The 18,466-nt window shown below is 45.4% G+C and overlaps 1 protein-coding gene across 1 annotated transcript in view; it reads right to left on the reverse strand.

Annotated features, from left to right (window-relative positions):
- Nucleotides 1-9,005: 9,005 nt before the first annotated feature.
- Nucleotides 9,006-18,466, reverse strand: part of PLCB1 (phospholipase C beta 1) — a gene marked incomplete at its 5' end in the record, with an annotated part of 333,313 nt that continues 323,852 nt past the window's right edge. Inside the window, one exon of the mRNA XM_018077472.2 lies at nucleotides 9,006-12,313. Within this exon, the coding sequence (XP_017932961.2) occupies nucleotides 12,083-12,313 (231 nt within the window). The remainder of the gene's footprint in view (nucleotides 12,314-18,466) is intronic.

Raw genomic sequence — 18,466 nt, forward strand, 5'->3', positions numbered from 1 at the left:
GACAATAAACTCTTCAGAATGATAGAGGACATCTCAAAACCTCTGGAAGTGAATGTGGGAAAAGCAGAAGCTTTTGTTTTGCTTTAATCTAGGACACTGGCTAAGAATCAATTGCTGTAATGGATAGCAGTGCAAAAATGTGAACCCACAGGGCCTGTCTCATATGGAGACACACTTAAGAACAGAGTTTCTCACATTTGCAGCCTCAGCTGTCAATCTCTGCAGCCACCCACAGTCACAAGTAATGGTGTGAGATCACCGCCAACACCCTCACATTGAGACTTGGGCTCAGTATTTGATATCCCTGATCATCCATCACTTAAAATCCACTGAAACCCAGCTCTCAAAACACTTTAAGTGATTAATAGTTAAAAGCTGCCTAGATAGGAATGGAACATGCCAAAACATTGGCTAGAAGAGGCAATTTGGCACAACAATTTGCATTACAGGCTTTTCATCAGTTACAATAAAAAAAGATGGTGCCTTTGCTATTTCATCATTAAATTAATATACCTCCATATTTTTTTGGCTCCCCTGTGGCAGAAACATCTTTGTGGCAATAGGAAGAGTCTTGGCAGACCCTGCCCAAATGGTGAATGGATGCCTGTGCTTCTTGCCTTACAAGTCTCCTGTAGGGAGAGCATGGATTTATCCTGAATCCAGCCGCTGGGATCATGAGTGCCTGGCTGTCAGCATGACTGAATAGGCTTCATCTGCAATCAAAGCCACAGTGTGGCTCCCAGAAAAGCTGCCTGGGAAGTGGATGTGATTTACTGTAGGATGAGTCCCTTTCCCGCTGTAACTGGTGGCAGATGGCAATTTTGCCAGGAAAAGCTGGATCAGGTGCTTGTTGGCTGTTGCCTGTATTTCTGCTGTGGTAAGGAATGCTAGCCAGACAGATAGCCCAAAATGGTTGTATAGAAACATCCTCCAAGCCTTTCCCCTCCCTTTGTATAAATACTGAATGCTTTTAATCTGTTACCTGACTTCTATAGCTCCCTGTCTTAGTGGTTTTGTGGCCTTAGTGATTTAGGGTTGCTATCTCTGATTTTACCACAGGTATTCTGATGTTTATTGATTTATTTTTTTTTTGGAAGTATCATCTCCTACAGTCATGTGAAAACAGTTTCCATTTCACAGCTCAGAAACGGTGCCACCTCTGCTGCCAGTCAAGGGAGGTGCAAACATGCAACTGGTAACTGCTGTAAGCACCAGTAATATTAGTGGGGATAATTCTTACAGTTATAAATAAAAAAAAATATGCAATTTTTATTTAAATGAAGCTTCATGAATGCCCCAGTTTAGGTTTTGAGTGGGTGGTAGTACTGAGGAATAAACCAGCTCCTGCTCTACTTGACACCACTCCTCCATCACCCCGCAGTGTACACTGATTTACGCCATACTGACAGACTTAACATCCTTACAAACCTGGCCCCAATTCTGAGGACTGTTATAAGAGATTAATTTGAGTGGCTGATATTGAGTTCTGATCCTCCAGCACTTGCATTTCTCCAGGCATTTGTACCATCTGCAGCCATGATGCTGCTGGGTTGCTGAAAGACTACGTGGTTTGGACCAGATCCTCCTCTTGGCTTGGGGAGAGCACAATATTGTTTTCATTCCACTATCTGAAGGAGGCAGATCTGGTGGCAATTTAAGAATCATACATTATCATAGGCTATGGAAAGAATAATTTACGCCCTTGAGCATTTCTCAGATCTTTCAGCAAAATCAGACATCTAAAGGAAAATCTAGTTCTTTGGAGAGCCACAGGGATGAGTAATGCACCCAAGAGGAGCTGGGGTTCAGACATGAAGGGATTAGCATGATCCACCAGCATGGTTTTGTCATCTGAGACAGACTCGGGCACTTCATGCCTCCTTCTTTAACAACAGCCATCTGGATGTGAAGATGGGGGAAGGTGGGAGCTTGTTTCATGGCTCTGGTTTGACTCCTCATGGGCAACACTTCTGGCTTTTGCAGAGGGCTGAGGCCTCACAGCCTTCTGTGCTGGGAGCTCGCACCGCGCCCCTCTCTCTGATACAAATTGCCAGGGACTGCAATGGGCCTTGGTGCCTGCAGCTCTGAAAGAGGGGAAATAACTGCAGTAACACCTTCCCCAGTGTGATCACAATCATCCAAAATGCCTTTGTGCTGGGGTGGAACCCACCACTCTGGTGGGCGTTTGTCAATGGAAAAAATGCCCAGCATCTGGTGGCTTTCATGCAAGGAGCCACTAAGACAGCTCTGCCTCTGTTGGTGCTCACCTTCTACCAGGATAACCTCTCCCCCCTAGAAAAGCACCCCAAAAGCTGCCTGTTAATTCCTACAACAGGGGCAATTCCCACGGGAGATGGAGGGATCTGCTTGCAGTTCCCTTAGCGTGTGGTACTGGGCAGTCACCATTAAATAGCTGACCTGAGGCAAATCTAAGGTCATCTAAAGATTAAAAAATAAAATAAACGTCATCCCTCCTTGCCTTACAGGAACAGTACCACCCTGAATTCGTGTGAATGCAGGGTTTCCAGTCCATCTCCCTCACTGAACATTTGATAGTTCATTTAAAAGAAAGAAAAAAAAGAAAAACCAGAGCAGAGGGTTCCCTGGTGGGCCGTAAGACCTCCAAAGGACTTTTGGCAGCATCTGGAGATATTATTAAGTTTTCAGACTAGGTATGCATAGCACAATAATTAGTTCCCCTGAAGAGACCCCAGTAATTGAAAGAATTTTATGACATCTATTATGAAAGTATGAAATGGCTCTTCATAAAAACCAGTATTGGATTTTTCACTCTCTATTCCAGATAGGCTAAAAATCAATATTAATACCTGTCCAGTGAATTCTGACGCTTAAAGAAGTTTGTAGCAAAAGAGTTCACAACACTGAGGACTAATTGCTGTGGAGTTAACGAGGGGATCAAGAGCTCTGGTGCTCTGGTGATGCTCCTTAGGTGCTGATACCTGTCAGCAGGTAGATGTGCATGGGTGGAGAGGCCAAGGCTCCTCTGTTCCTACAGGAACGTGTCACCACAACCCAGAATAAACAAGGCAGAGCCACAGGGGCTCCCCTGCCCAGAGGGGATCGGGGGTGGCTGCGAGTGACCAAGGTCCCGCTGAGGGGGAAGCAGCAGACACAACACCAGGTAGCAAGTCCCAGGAAGGAAGAAGGGGAAGTGTTTAATGTATGTGGTTTGAACCCTCCTTGATCTGTACATTGGATTAGATGAGCTGCTCAAGAAATGGCTTCTGTATTTCTTTAAGAAATATTGAAGAAATCACCCTCTGGAACAAAAAGCTTTAAGCGTTATTTCATAGAGCTGGTTCTTTACTTCTGGCAGTCCTCCAGGGTGCTCAGGAACCAAGTGAACAGGGAAGAACTAGGGGGTGCAGTGCACATTGCCATTGAAAATATATGAGATCAAACATCACACAGTTCTTACGCGTTTTCGGGCTGAGGCTGAAAGCAGCGAGTCAGGCAGAGAGTGTGTGTGACTCCCTGCCTGGGGAAGCAGGACCAGAAACCACTGGATCTGCCTGGTCCTGCCTGAGGATTGTCCTCTGCTGGGGATGGCAAGGCTGCCCCTCGCCTCCTCCAGCTCCTGAGGCTGCTGCAGAGCGTCAGCTAGTGCCAGCGGTTGGGAAAGGCTTGGAAAACGAAAGTGCAACCCAAGGGAAAGGCAGGGACCTGCTGGAGGAATCGTTCTGTGTAGAAACAAACCGCTTCTCATTTCGTGTGCAGGTCCTGTGCTGGTTTTCACGCAACTGTTTTTAAGGCAGTGCTGTGTGTCACCAAATGGGGCTTTGCTGCAGCCATCTCAGCACTTGCAAGTGATTGGAATATTCACAAAGGAAATATTTAACTGCATTAACTCCGTGAAACAAGATAAGGACAATGTGTCAAATTCACCTTAACCCATAATGAAGCAGGGCCAGTTAAACCCCGAGATTTTTACCACCGTGTGTAACGTCAGCAAATGCCTGTCCCCGTGCCTTGGACCCCACCTGGCACCGCTGGCACCCCCGGCCCACAGCCAGCCCCGGTATCGGTGGGGAGCTGCAGCATTCCTCAGGTAGTTGGGAACAGCGGCATTTCCACAGAGAGAGAGAGAGATAATTCCCTTCTCATTAGTTACTTTGACATAAGAAAGTTATCACAGCTCCCCAGTCTGTCACTGGGCTGAGGGAACAGGAATTTGTAAAGCCAGATACGGGGTTTAAATTATGGCAATAGAAAAGAGTTGCTTTTCATGGAAGGCTGCAGCTCAAAGGGAGAGCAAACGCCCAAAGCTGGATTTCCTCAGGGAAAGCGGAGTAATTATTTTGTTGCTATCAAGGCGATACCAGGGTGTTTTCTTCCTATTTCTAGTCCCCTGATATAATAAAAGGAGTTTAATAGCAGCAAGATGTAGGAGGTGCTCACTGGTGAACGCTCCAATGCACTGAGCTAAATTGGGTCCTGCAGCACAAGAGAGGCAGCACAGGGTTTCTCAGCAGTGCAGAGAGCAGGGGCTGGGGTCCCAGGGCACAGTGGCATTTCATGGCATCACCCCTGTATGGTACAAACCCAGGTTACACAGGACAGCCTGTGCCACTCACACCAGCTCTGCACCATCTCCAGCCCTGCCCAGGGGGCACCTGTTGCCCGCCCAGCACTTCCACGGGTGCAGGAAAACACCTCCTCGGGAGTGGGAAAGGACCTTTCTCCCTTCCCTCCTCTCCAGCTGGGCCTGGCAGCTGCCTGCAGGTTTCTGAGCAAGGCACAGAAGGCAGCAGCAGCACGAAGGGGCCTCTGTGGTCTCTCCCAGCCCTTAAATCACGGCGGTAACAGCCCTGCTGACGGTCTCGGGCTTTCATGCTCAGAGGGAGCATTCTGCAGCAGCAAAGTGAAAGCAGGGCATAACATTTATTTACTGAAAGGAATACAGGCTGTTTCCTACTTCTAGAAGCCCCTTCTCATGGGGAGAAGCTTTTCACCTAGATGGAGACAGAAGCTCGAGGAACTGAGCTCTCTGCTGAGATCACTGCACTCTTGGATGGAATCATGGCACAAGCAGCCACTGCCTCCTCCTCACTGGTCTGTCTCCAGCTGTTTCCCTGAGGCTGACAGGCTGCTCTGATGAGTCAGAGATGCATCTTACCACAGACTTTATGGCTTGGGTTTGCTTCCAGCCAGGGAGTTCATCTGCTCTGCTCAGCTGGTGGTGAGCTGCAGGAGCACTTGGGTTGAGTTTATTTATTGCTGAGGGCTCCTGGGATGCCACACTTTCACTGATTTACACCCTTGGAGAGAGGTGACTCGTTTGCTGGGAGACATCCCATATGGCTGAATCACAGATACCGTGCTCAGGGTTACTTCACTGACCCTGGCAATTAAGAGGATATTAGAAAGCCTTTCCAAAAGGAATCACGGCCTTGAGTGATCACATGTGAAAGTGCCCTCCTGGGGAAAAAAAGCCCTCCAAGAAAAGAACATTATACTAAGAGCAACAGCCCTTAAGTCCAGGAGACACTGTGAGATCATCTGGTCTGGCTTGTCCATCACAAGGATGTGCTGCATCCACACGGACCGCGTGGCACAAGTAACATGGTGTGGCACCATCCTAGGCAGTGCATCATCCCCCTTTCCTGTTAGTACCCACAATTAATCATCTCTGGTGTGCTTATGCAGAAAGGAAGAAAATAAAGGAGATTATGGTCTCTCTTTAACTTGCTTTTCTCCGGCTTCCATCTGGCAGCCTCCAGTGGCTTTGCTGTGAGGCCCAGCTCTCAGTCTGTAGCCCAGGGAGTGTACAGAGCTGGCTTTTCTCTGCCTTTTCCTGAAAGTGCTGGAACAAAACCTGGACAGAGTATTTCACACCTGTAACCTCTTTCCCAGCTGAAGGCAGCTCACCTGCCCTGCTCACAGCTCCTGCCATCCATAGATTAGATCAATGTAGCAACATTTACCAACTAAAGTTCATCTTTCCCAAGAATAGAACGGAGTTTGATTTACTCCCCTTTTTTCTTTTTAAATGATTTGATCCCCATTAGAGAGGCTGTAATCACCTATTTGAACAGGCCAATTATCCCACAGCAGCTCAGTGACACTAATTGCATTACAGTTCTGGGCTATGGAAGTTGCCAAGCCCTCCTGCTCATTAGCCAGCCTTCCTCCATTGATACAGCAGCAGGCTTTGAATTTCTTCTCTTCCCATTCATCAGGTTGGCTTCAATTTGTTCCTAATTAGAGCTTGGCTCTTCCACTGCTACTTAAAGCCCCTCTAACTGGAGGGGGATCCAGCCAGATTAGCACCTCTCAGCACACCATGGTCTCCTCAGCATGTTTTGCAGCCCAACCATTCCACAAACCCCAGCCCATTAAAATCATATCACTTATACAGTAAGTTAATCTGTTACCTCCAATATTTTCTTCTTTACTGTGTGCAGGCTGAACACTCGGGAGTTTTCATTTCTTCAGGTTTTTTTGCCCTCAGATCCTCCTTTTGATCATGCTACCCCATGACACCGATCCTGAGGAAGCTGTGAACTGAGCCTCTAATCCCTTCCACTAGGAAAAAGTAAAATGGACCCACACTTGGGGAAACAGCACAACCCACAAGCCCTTCCTCCTGCCCACTGTCCTTCCTACCAGTGCATGGCAGCAGGTACCTTTAGAGGACCCTTTTTAATTCCAGAATGCCTTTCTGCAGTTGGCTTCCTTAACTTCATTAGCGACCATCACCTGCTGCTTTTTGCACGTGGCTTTAATTTCCTGCCCTGGCCTTTTTTGCTAAGCTTTTCTTTCTCCTGCTGAGCCCTTGAAGAAGAGAAGAGCAAGGGCAGGGCCATCACTCTGAGGAGGGACTAGGTCTGATGATGGCCAAGAGAATCCTGCTGTGTGTATTTAAGGGATGCTCCATGTCTGGGCAGGGAAGTCAGCATTAACTGTTTCCTTCCCATGGAAATGGCATTCACTCCCTGGTCTCTCTTGGCATTTGGTGTCTTCTGTGTATGACCAGGGCTAAATCCAGGAGAGAACTCAGCTGTTTTCCCACTAATTAATGTTACCACAGCCAGAAACTACCTGACTCCTTGATGCCTGATGTTAGAAGAGAAATTTGGCTTTAGAGTTAGGGTGTTACACTCCCTACATAGGTACTGAGAGGAGAAAGAGGTCTTTGAATGAGCACCCAAACAACCCAAGTGCAGTCATTGAATCCACTGTGTCAATAAAAAATAATGACCTGAATTTTGCAGCTGAAACTTAGTGGCTTCAGGAGCTTGGGTGCTTTAGACAGGGCTGGCAGATGTGACTGGTGCACAGAGCTCTCCCAAAATCCAAGGGTATGGTATATAGTCCTTGTGAGTTTAAATCTCCATTTATGTCTTTCAAAGGTACAAGTGCTTACCTGAAAATTATTTCCTTGGGTTCAAGTGTAGGCCCAGCTTTTTGGGACCTGGTTGCACACCCCTTCAGCCTGCTCACCCACTCCAGACTCCTCCTGTCCCACTTAGCGATGCTCCCCAGCGCCAATCCCAACATCTCAGTTGGATCTGGGCACCCTCCAGCCCTCTCCTGGAAGCTGCATCATGCTGGAGGAACCCATGTAAGGCTCATGAAGCTGAGGATCAACTACTTGTGCCAGAACCTGGCACTGGCACTGGTTATCAAAGCACACCCTTTGAGGGCAAAATGAAGTCTTTGATCACCTTCCCCAGCTGGTGGGGGACTGGGGAAGTGGTGGGGAAGTCTGCTCCTGTGGTGGGACTGCTTTTCCAGGAGCATCACCAGGAGCATTTACAGAATCCACTTGAAGCTCAGCAGCCCATCAGGCTTCTCACAGCAGCTCTGGTCCCACTGCCTGGCCCCTGTGATGCCAACTTCCCTGTGCTCGGCCTCCAAACAGCTCTTCCCCACATCCCAGCCTGTCGCTCTCCCTCCCCAGCAGCCCAGTCACTCTCCCGTGGCCCAAGTCCCACAAGTGCCAAGGTCATGCTCAGCTGGCTGTGAGAGCCCTGCCTCACCGAGCCCTGGGGGAGCCAGGGATTGTTTCCCAGCCCTTCCCGTGGCCTCCTGGCTTTTCCCCCTGTGCTACCATCCCCAGCTCTCCCTCGTCCCACTGAGTTTCCTGCTGCCACGCCGTGTCCCTGCCCCGTGGTTCCGTCTGCATCCCCTCGCCTGCGTCACGGCACGATCGCGCTCATTCGTGGGGCCTTCACAAACCCCGCTCTTGATTTCACACCCTGCTGCTCCTCTTCAGGGAAGGACACGTACCCATTTTTCTTCTGATCCCTCCCCGCTCCCCTGTTCCTGTCCCAGTCTGTCAAATTCACAGGCTCCGCTTTCAGCTCCGTTCCTCCCTTCCCTGCCCACCCTTACCCCTGTGCCAGACCCCGTTTCCTCACACCTCTTCTAGCGAGCAATGTGACTGTAGCTGCCTTGGAAACTATTTTAACAGGTGTATCCCTTAGTACCTGGATTAATATACCTGCTTATCTCTTCTCCCAGAGATAATTTTTTTACACCGTAAATTAAACAGGGGAGGAAAGTCAAAAGCCAAAGGAATAGATTTATTTTTCGATGCTCTCAGTGGAAGGCCCTGCAAAGGTACATTTCAGAGCACATATATAATTGCATAGATGATTAGTGAAGCAGCTGGGGCAGTGGAACAGAAGTAAGGCTGCTGTAATTTGTTGAAGCAGTTTATCAGTATGGCTGAAAATCATGCCCCAGCTGTTCTACAAAAGCCTGCCCTGTAAACCGATAAATTTTCTTACCAGTTCCTTGGCTCCTGTGCACTTTGTTTCCCATTGTTCCAGAGTACCAGCAAACACACATTTTGCTGGGAGGGGCAGGGGATGGAAGCACAGGCATGTGAAATTTCTTGTTCTTGCTGTGAACACAAGAGCCTGCAGGGAGATTTCACTGACTTCTTGTGGCATTGGCCCTCCCGGGAACAAACGGGTCAGGGTAAGGTCTCCTGAGTCAACTGAGGCTCCTGAGCCAAGGAACAGAGAAAACCCGTCTTGTGTTAAGAAATTTTTATTTGTCCTTTGGATCTGTAATGTAAGCACATAAAATTACAAGTGGAAGAAACATCATGCCACAAAATTGCATAGAATTTTTACAAAAATGTGAATTATGCCTCCGAAACAATCATAGATCGAGGAACCGAAAAAATATGTACATGTTAACTGGAATATTTCATCCTAGTTTGAAAGCAAATCATCAAGGACTAATCAATCACAGACACTATTAATACAATGTACAAGAGCAACACTGATTTCAAAGAAAGGCAAGCAATGATGTCCCTTTAGTTATCTTTCAGTGAATATTTAGCTAATACATGAGCATTAATTAACATAATTATGAACATGTTAAATCTAAAATGTCTGGCCTTCATAAGAATTTTTAAAATCCTGTTTATACTGCCAAACCCAAGCTATTTTCAGTAGTGTAAAGATATCTGAAGTGCACGACCTAGTTTAATATAGACAGCTCTATTCTATACAGCAGAAAAGTCCACAATACAGCATTTCCACACATTCAACACGGAACAAGGCAAATACATAAAAGGCACAAGACTTGCACATCATAAAGACCCTTTTTTTTTCATTATCTTACTCTAGTTCAAGTAATATCAATATTAAATGATATCTGTTTCACTGAAATAGTTTGAACAATGCAAGATGTACAGGATTACACACTACCCTACACCTGCAGAAAGTGGCACTGTACAGATATAAAAAATGTGAGTACAGGAAATGGTCAAATACAAACGTACTGTAAAATGACTACAGCTGAGAGGTTACTCAATCCATATTTATTTTATTTTTAAATATAAAGAAAAGGTTAACTGCCCGAGTTTCTTTGAAGGCTGTGGTGAGGTCCTGGCTCCGCTGAAGTCCACGGGAACGTAGCACTGGGATTCAAAGGAGCCAAGATTTTACCACGAAGCCTGTTCTGTACAACTGTTTCTATAATGCAATAACCTTCAGTTTTAGTGTGAACACTGCTATCAGTTTACTCTTTTAATAATTTAGGCAATATGTCATTTGTACTTTATAAAATGCAGCATTACATCTCGACTCTCTACGTTTTCAATGAGTGATTAAGATTGATTTCAAAGTGCAAAACAAGGATTAACAGAGGATTCACCTTTCCTAGCTTTAAGATGAAAGTCAGATTTTTGAATTTCATGTGCACTGATTTCATCATCATAAACCAGAGCAGTTTAATTCAAAATACGATCTCCAAACAATGTGCAATTTTTCTTTCTTTCTGCTCTTGAGTTTAAAAGAAACACCAAAATACTGTTTGTTTTCCAAGATTTGAACTTATATATATATACACCATTATTTAACTGAAAACTTAAGCTTGATTTGTATTTTATTGCTTAAATTTAAATAAAATAAGTTAGTTTAAGTACTAAAATCCTGAGGGAATTGGAAGTAAGGTAACTAAACTGTTACACTGTGTTAAAATGCCTCCCCATGTAATCGATTGCTTTCTCCGATTGCTTTTCAATACTAAGTAAGGCCCCGATCTTGCAAACGTGAGTGTGAACGTTCCTCCCCAAACAATTCCTGAGCCCAGGGGTGCCCAGGAAAACATGAGTTTGCAGGATCAAGCGTCTTGAGGCAAATCTGTGTCTTCTGAGCTGGTTTCTCCTTTGCCCTAAGGCCGAGGGGAAGGACTGCATTGGCTTGGGTACAAATAAGAATCTGTCTGACACGTCTCGTAATTCCTGTTCCTGTCAGTATGGGAATCCAGAGAACAGCATTTCCTTACCTTTTCAAATATCCTGACTTTCACAATGTCTCTCTGTTGCCTGGTATAAGTTTCTCAGAATGTGCTGTTACTTCTCTCACACATTATCATACAGTACACTCACCTTGATTGTTCTTATTTTAACAAGTCAGTTAACGGATTAATATACATTTTTAAATAACAGTGATCAGGTTTTTTATATTTTGCTTTTAAATTTCAGACCTCAGTAAAACTGAACCTCAGTCTTAAAAATAATGGAAGATTCTGTTAAGATTTCAAATACTGTAGTCCTAAACATTTCATAATCCTATCAAATTCAGTAAGCTTAAAATATGATACTTAAAATCAATACTTCTGAGTCTGCAAAATATATATCAAATTTATATTCTAAAACTACTTTGATTTACAACACTAACACCACAAAAAGAATTCTATGATCCAATGATTATTCTATAGCAGTATAACCCAGATGTCGGCTTTCAGAAAGATTCGCTCTACTCACGCATCCCTGAAACATTTCATTTGGCCAGGAGACCACATCAACTTCAAATAGAAACATGCTGTGTGTGTGTATATAGACAGATGTGTGTGCACATATAGCTATATATATATATATACAAACATATATGCACTCACACAGTGTAACAAACACAGAGGTACACAGACACCGACAACCTCCACGCAGAGTTCTTCTCTCCGTTTTCCTCTTCTCCCCACAGTTCCAAGGATTTTCAGCAGCAAATACATGTCTCTCCATGTGATAAACACAACAATATCAAGACAGCAAGCCACCAGTGCTTGCAAAGCTAAAAAGGATTAAATGTTTCAGTGCAAATGTAAAATGATGGTACAGCTGTCAAGGTGCAGTTATAAAGAAGGAAACAAATATAATTAAGTACTGTTATAATATTCTTCGGGATCTCTATTAGTTTGGAGCACTTTGCACTGGCACTTCAAAAGGAAATCTGCACACATTTGTCTCTGTACAATACACTGGTCTTCATTAAACATTCTTAACAGTGAACATGGCCAGAAAATTACCCATTGTAAACTGGGCCAAAAAAACCAAAAGAAAAATAAAGAGGAGAGGGTGGTTAACATATTAATTTTCCCATTGCAACTGCACTACGCTTCAGAATAACAATCAGATGAAGAATGAGAATGAAGACCTTTGCACGATACTTTTCATAAAGTGTTCCTTTGGGGAAATGTGCACTCGAATGCAGATTCCTCCTGCCTCCCGAAGCGCTGCGGCGGCAGCTCCCCCCGGGAGAGCGGAGCCGGGCAGCTGGGAGTGGTGTGCCCTGGCACACCCATATTGTTTCTGGGGCAGTTAAAAAGTAGTATCAAACACTTTCTCTGGATTATCTTCTTCCAATTCCTCTTCGCTTTGCGGAGGTTTATGATTGGATTTTCCACTGTCGGATGCCAGGGAAGAGGGGGCAGAACTGTGGTCTCCATCTTCACTGATTTTCCCTTTCATGGCTTCCTGTACGAACTCCAGAATTTCCAAAGGCAGTCTTTTGAATTTGTCTTGATATTCCTGATCAAGTTCCACCTGCAACTACAACAAAAGAGACAAGCTGCCTTCAGGTGTGTCTGATGTGACCAGTGCTACGGTATGGGGAAAGTACCACACCAGGAGGGAGTGGGATATAATTAATAACACATCATTGCACTACTCAAGATTATATTCCTTTTTGTTTTTTTATATTAGCACCAAGCATCCAGAGCTCCCATTAATTTCCATGCAGTCATTGCAAAGCTAAGGAAACGTGCGGTCGTTTGTGCGTAAGGCTGGTTTTGGGTACCACCCTTGGGTACCCAAATCCTTCAAACTTATGTGGATTTAACTGTACTGGTGTCCATACTCCCACTGGCTTTCACAAGACCCAGTTCAAGTGCAGTATGGATCACGGATAAGCCTTGGAAAGAGCAAGGCCTTTATTAAGCTCCAGGTAGTTAATCACACATTAATCACACCACAAACGTTGCTCTCAGAACAATATAACAACTTTTGCCAGATTTCTTGGGTAGGAGAAACCATTAGGAAAAAGTCAGTTGTCACAGGGAGTCCAAGAGGGAGGGAAAACAAGTTTAAATTACATTTCTTAGGGCTGGATCATGGAAAGTTACATTATCTGATTAATGCAGTATGTGTCTTGGACATTACTGGGGAAAAAGTGTCGGATCATCAACAGGATGCAACAGGCATGCAGAAAGAAATCTGGCTATCGGTCTTCAGGAAGCAGTGGGTCCTTTCCCAGTATTTATTTGTACAGCCTTTGTTTTTAGTGCCCATATTAGGATCTGCACGATCCATGATTTAAAAAACATTAATGTGTACGAAGGTTTCCACTGAAGACAAAGCCAATTTTTTCATCATGACCAATATGAGCACAGCAGGAAGCAAAAGGGGTGAGTTCCAAAGCCAAATCCGCTCCATCCATCCATCCATCCATCTACCCACCTTCTTAAAAAGAGGGAGTCAGGTTCTGCTAACTGTAGCTGCAGCAGTTTTGCAATAATTCCTTAGGTAATTGTATTCTCAGCTATGTATTTTTCCAGGATTTCCAGGATAAAGGTGCTATGAACTCTGATCCTTCAGCTCTGTGCTTGAGTCCCTCCTACGTAGTTCCAGGTCTCCTTCACCCCACTGCAACGGCTCTCACCAGGCAATACAAATTTTCACTTGAGCATCAGGACCTATACTAGTCTTTACCATCCTTGACCTGTCCACAGCATGTGACTTTACCACTACCCCTCCCTCTGAGCCCTTCCAATCCCATTCCCCATGCTTCTGTCCTGGTTTTCATCCTGCATCTCTGACTTTATTTTTGTGAGGCCTCTTCTCCTTTCTCCTGATGTGCAAATCAATGTCCTCAGCTCACCCGGTCTAGTTCTACATTCCTTAATTAGACAAATTCTGCAGCTTTTCTTCCTCAGGATCTAAGATCTGCCTTTTCCTTTTGGTTTCCCTGCTAATGCTCTTTTCCTGCCTTGTTTCTGGCAATTTTCCTGATGTTCTGGCCTCGGTTCTGCACCTCAGATAAAACCCAAGTCTGAGGCACAAACGGCTTCATTAAAATACATCCTGCCTCCAAAATACATAATTCTGTCAACTGTTAGCCACTACCACAACATCCTTCTTCTTTTGTTTTCTGGCTTTATGTCTAGATACAAATTTTTGAAGGGATCCTCTCTTTGTCTGCATTGTGCTATCAGTTCCACAAGTACAGGCTTTACCAGAGGGAACAGTGCCCTAGCGTGGCTGGCAGGGAAAACTCCCTAATGATCATCATCCCTCCCTGCCCAGCTCATCCCCTGCAGCCCGGGGAGCTCCTCAGCCCCTGAGAGACCACATCCACGCTGGTCAGAGTGATGGCAGCACGGCACTGGCGTGGGTCACACTGCAAATCCAAGGATTAAACCCTAGGGAAAAAGCTCTACCTCTGCGGTGCGACTGTGCTTTGGGTCACAGTTCATGGTTAAATACCGGCCTTGTTTAACAAACAGCAGGGAGGAGGGAGGGGAACGAGAGTCCTTCTGTGTATTTGTGACAATTACCCAAAGATGTTATCGCAGTTAGAGGGAGATTTATGCCAGTCGTGGAACAAAGCATTCCCTGGATGACTCTGCAACAGCAGTGCTGGCAGAGGCTCCAGCTCGCTGTACCACACACCCCAAGTGCTGCTGCCTTCCCATGCTCAGGAACCTCTGAACCCTCTGAGCTGCCCTGGCTGAGCACCCCACAAAGCCAGAGGCTCCTGCAGGGAGAGGCAGCTCTGGGTACAGGAGTTTTTATAGATCTAGGAATCGTGGAAAAGGCTCCAGAGCGCTGGAATACAGAGCTTTTTAAAAGAGCATGAATTTCCTTACAGAGAACTGTCCAAACCAGAGATGGGCTGCTGCATTTCCTCATCTCACTGTCACACGAGGAATTTGTGAGTTTTGGGCACCTCAGGAATAGAAGGAGGTGTGTAAAACTGTAAGTCAGGGAAAGTCTCCTGGCTCTCAACTTCCTTCAGAACCTTGATTTGCTTAATTAGGTTTAAGAGCAATAGAAATATTTGAAATCCCTCAGAAACTGAACGTTATCTGAACCCAGTGCAACCATAAGCATGTTGTTAGGTAACAATTGTGTCTAATATTCACCTCCTAAAGCGCCTCCAGTGGATAATCCCCCCTAAGTCGAGCGTTTAATAGGAATGACACAAATCTGGAACTACCTTTCTCTCTTCAGTGTCTCTAGAGACAGTCTATATAGATATCTAATCACGAGAAGGGTGAATTTAGTTGAGAAGGAGCAGACAGTAGACAAGGAGGGTTGATTAAAACTGCAACAGTGGGTAAAAATTAGTTTTCTTTTTGATTTCAAAGGCACTGTCACTTCCCCTTGCTCAGTTTCTGACAAGCCCCTCAGATCCCATTCATTCCCTGACCCCAAGGCTATCACACAGGACTCCACCTGCAACAAGGGGTGAGCCTGGGCACAACAAGCCATCCCACTGCCAGACCTGAGCCCTCACTTCCTCAGGGAGCCTGGGGCTCCCAAACCCAGGGCACTCCCACAGTGCCTTGACTATGTTCCTCCTCAAACCATCAGCTCCTGGCACAACACTGGCAAACGGCTGAGGGTCAAGGTTAAAGAAACAAATTGCCTGCTTAAAACCAGCTGGCCCAAAAGAATCCAGCTGTCTTTCTTTTAAAAACCTCAATGCCCTTCTATATATTCTGTGGCTTTACAGGGACATTACAGTTCATGGAAATGAGTGGAAAGCTGCCCTCCCAGCAGCAGCAGCAGCAGTCACACACATCTGTTATTTGGCTCGCTGACAGCGAGACAGAGTGCCACGTTAGTGTGTGTGTAAGTCAAAACCTCTCTGCACAACCAGCACCACCAGGCTCCAGCCTGGCGTGGCCTTACTGCTCAGTTTGCTGTCCCCTTGGGTTGCTTCCCCTCACTAGTCCACCTACCCCAATTTCTCTGTTCTCTAGATACTAAACAAGGTGACCTACACTTGCTTTTAGGATTTTGGAGTCAGACAAGGGGGGGAGTTGAGACTGATGATTAGACGGGCAGATCGTTATCTGGACCACTGTCCTCATTAACACACAACAGCCTCCTTCCTTCAGTTATCTCACTGTCTGCCCTCTTATAGATCCTCTGCCCTCCCTTTAACCCCCAGCAAAAACAACTCATTAATGTCACCTCCACTCTGTTTCAGGATCCCACGAGCAGTTGGCCACAGTATTTCTTGTTCAGGTAAATCTCACTCCTGTGGACTTTACTTACAGGCAACGAGTTAATACTTTAAAATTCGGAGCCGTCATTAAGTGGGGTCCTTGGGGACAGGAGATGAACGTGTCAGTCACTGCTGACAGCTGTGGCCAGAAGCTCTAACTCCTGAGTGTGTGCTTCTATCTACCTACCCGTTATCTTTTTACCCAACAGTGCTAGTTAAAGATCATCAGCTGATGCTCACATCAGCTTTGCAAAACCTGGGTAAATATCAGTTTTATTATCTGCAAAGTGCAGAAGAAATTAAAGTAGGTAGAGATCAAACCTACCAGTTCAAGGTGCCAGTTTGGAAGGGTTCTCCCCACTCCGTTTACATGATCACTTATCAAACTAGACAGACCAGCACAGGCTTGGAACAGGCCGGAGACCACTGGGTCTCCATGGATCTCCCACTGGATATGGTGAGGATTTGATTGTGCCTGCCCTGCCTCCATTAGCTGCACCCCACAAGGGGCTCCTCAGGGAAACCATGCCCGAGGGATCCCTTTGAGCCCAGGCAGAAGTTTGGCAGTGCCCCCTCGTGCCCCGGGCAAATGCCATCACCTGCACCTTGAGTAGAACCAGCACAGCCCCCAGCTCCTGGGAGCTCCAGGGACAGACCAGGAGCAGGGTTTTACACTCCAGAGCTCCTGGCAGCCAGCCAGCTGCCCAGCTGATCTGCTCACACTCCCTCCCAGTTCAAAGGGCTCTTCGGCATCCTCCACCACAACTGCTCTCCAAAAAGGGTCATCACTCAGGAAAAGGCCTCGCAACCCTTCCTTGGAATGTGGGAGGGGAAAATCACTATGGTTGTTCAGCTTAAAGCAGGGAAAAAGCACTCAGAAAAGGAGACGGATGAGATTATTAAAACTATTTACATTTAAATTACAACAATAACCTGGCTGTTATTGTTAAAACTAACAACTGAACAGCAGAACACAGCACTAAAACCAGTAACTATGATCAATAAAGAATTACAGAGGCAGAGGTTGTGGTTTTAGATGATCCTGATCAAGCCCCTGTAGACTTTCACATACTTGCACCATGATCTAATGAACTTCTGTTTCCACCAAGAACAAAAATAAAACAATCACGTGGAAAACTCAGTGTGCTGCCAACACGAGTCACCAGGAGGGCTCGAAGACAAGAGGTGGATACACAGCTGGTGGATACACAGCCCTGCTTCCACCTCACCTCCTCCTCCCACTCCGGCAGCCCAAGGGAAAGGGAAACTCTGGGGCAAAACATGTCCAACCCACCTCCCTTCCTGCGACACCTTTGAAGTCATTAATGGGAACGTCGCTGCTCCTTCCCGTTGGACCTTGAAAGGGGCGTTTGGGAAGTTAGTAATGCAAGCGCTTTTCCAAACAATTTTCCCCTCTCTTCCTTCCCCGAGCAGCTGGAGATGCCACACGCTTGGTGTGCATCGTTCTCCTGATGTAAGATCCCATTGCCAGAGGCAGTTTTCTGACGCAAACCCACCGCGCTTCCACACGGGCTGGGATTCGTTCCAGCTCACATGTTTTTTAAAAATATTTTTTCAACTCAAAAATAACGTAAGGGTCAACACTTAAGAAGCATCTAAATAATTAATCTTCAACCAAAAATGTTTTGAGGAAGTTATGTGTGAAATACAATTGGTTACACATTTTGGGGGAAAAAACCCCACTAAAACGCCATTTTGTTGAATCAAAAACATTAAGTGTGGCCATATTCGTTTTGATGAAGCTCTTCCTCTCCCAAAATTTGATATGACTCCAAATAAGTCACTTTTTTAAGCCTCAGATTTTCCATTCCACTGGGAATTTTTTTGTAAAGCCAGTTTTTTGAGGTTTGTGTTTCTGTTATCTCTCCTTTTAAATCTACCTTATTTTGTTTCCCCAATCACTTTCTTTCCCCGAATGATGCAGTGAATTACGAAAGGAAAATTATCCAAATGTCCTGGCTCACCAACCCAGGTAAAAATGCCCTCTGAGGACTGAACAGTTTGGTATCTCCAACAGTCTCTGACAATTTCCAACAGCAAACTCTTTATTCTTAAGTTTTTAAAAAGGCTTTTCACAGTTTTCGAGTTGAGATTCCAAATGTGAGACATTTCAAAGTTGTGTCATTTCCCCTTGAGGCAGAGGGCAGCAAAATATTTTTTTAAAAATGCCTTTTTCTTGGTATTTGGTTCTTGCATTTATTCACCAGTTGAAATGTGATACTAATTTGTATCCATAACTGCCATGGCACTGCCCACATGCAGGATAACATTTAATTCCACATAAACAGTACCTGTTCTTTTTGTCTTACTGATGAGAAACTCATCCACATTAATTTCTTCTGTGCAATTTCAGCACAATGTATTTTGGCAAGAGGCAGTAACTGGTCACTACACAATTCCTAACAAAAGGGGGGCTGCAACCTCTACAGGGAATTTCTGTTTGGGAAAAC

This window comes from Manacus vitellinus, unplaced genomic scaffold (assembly GCF_001715985.3).
Source record: "Manacus vitellinus isolate BGI_N305 unplaced genomic scaffold, ASM171598v3 scaffold_38_pilon, whole genome shotgun sequence".
Lineage (NCBI taxonomy): Eukaryota > Metazoa > Chordata > Aves > Passeriformes > Pipridae > Manacus > Manacus vitellinus.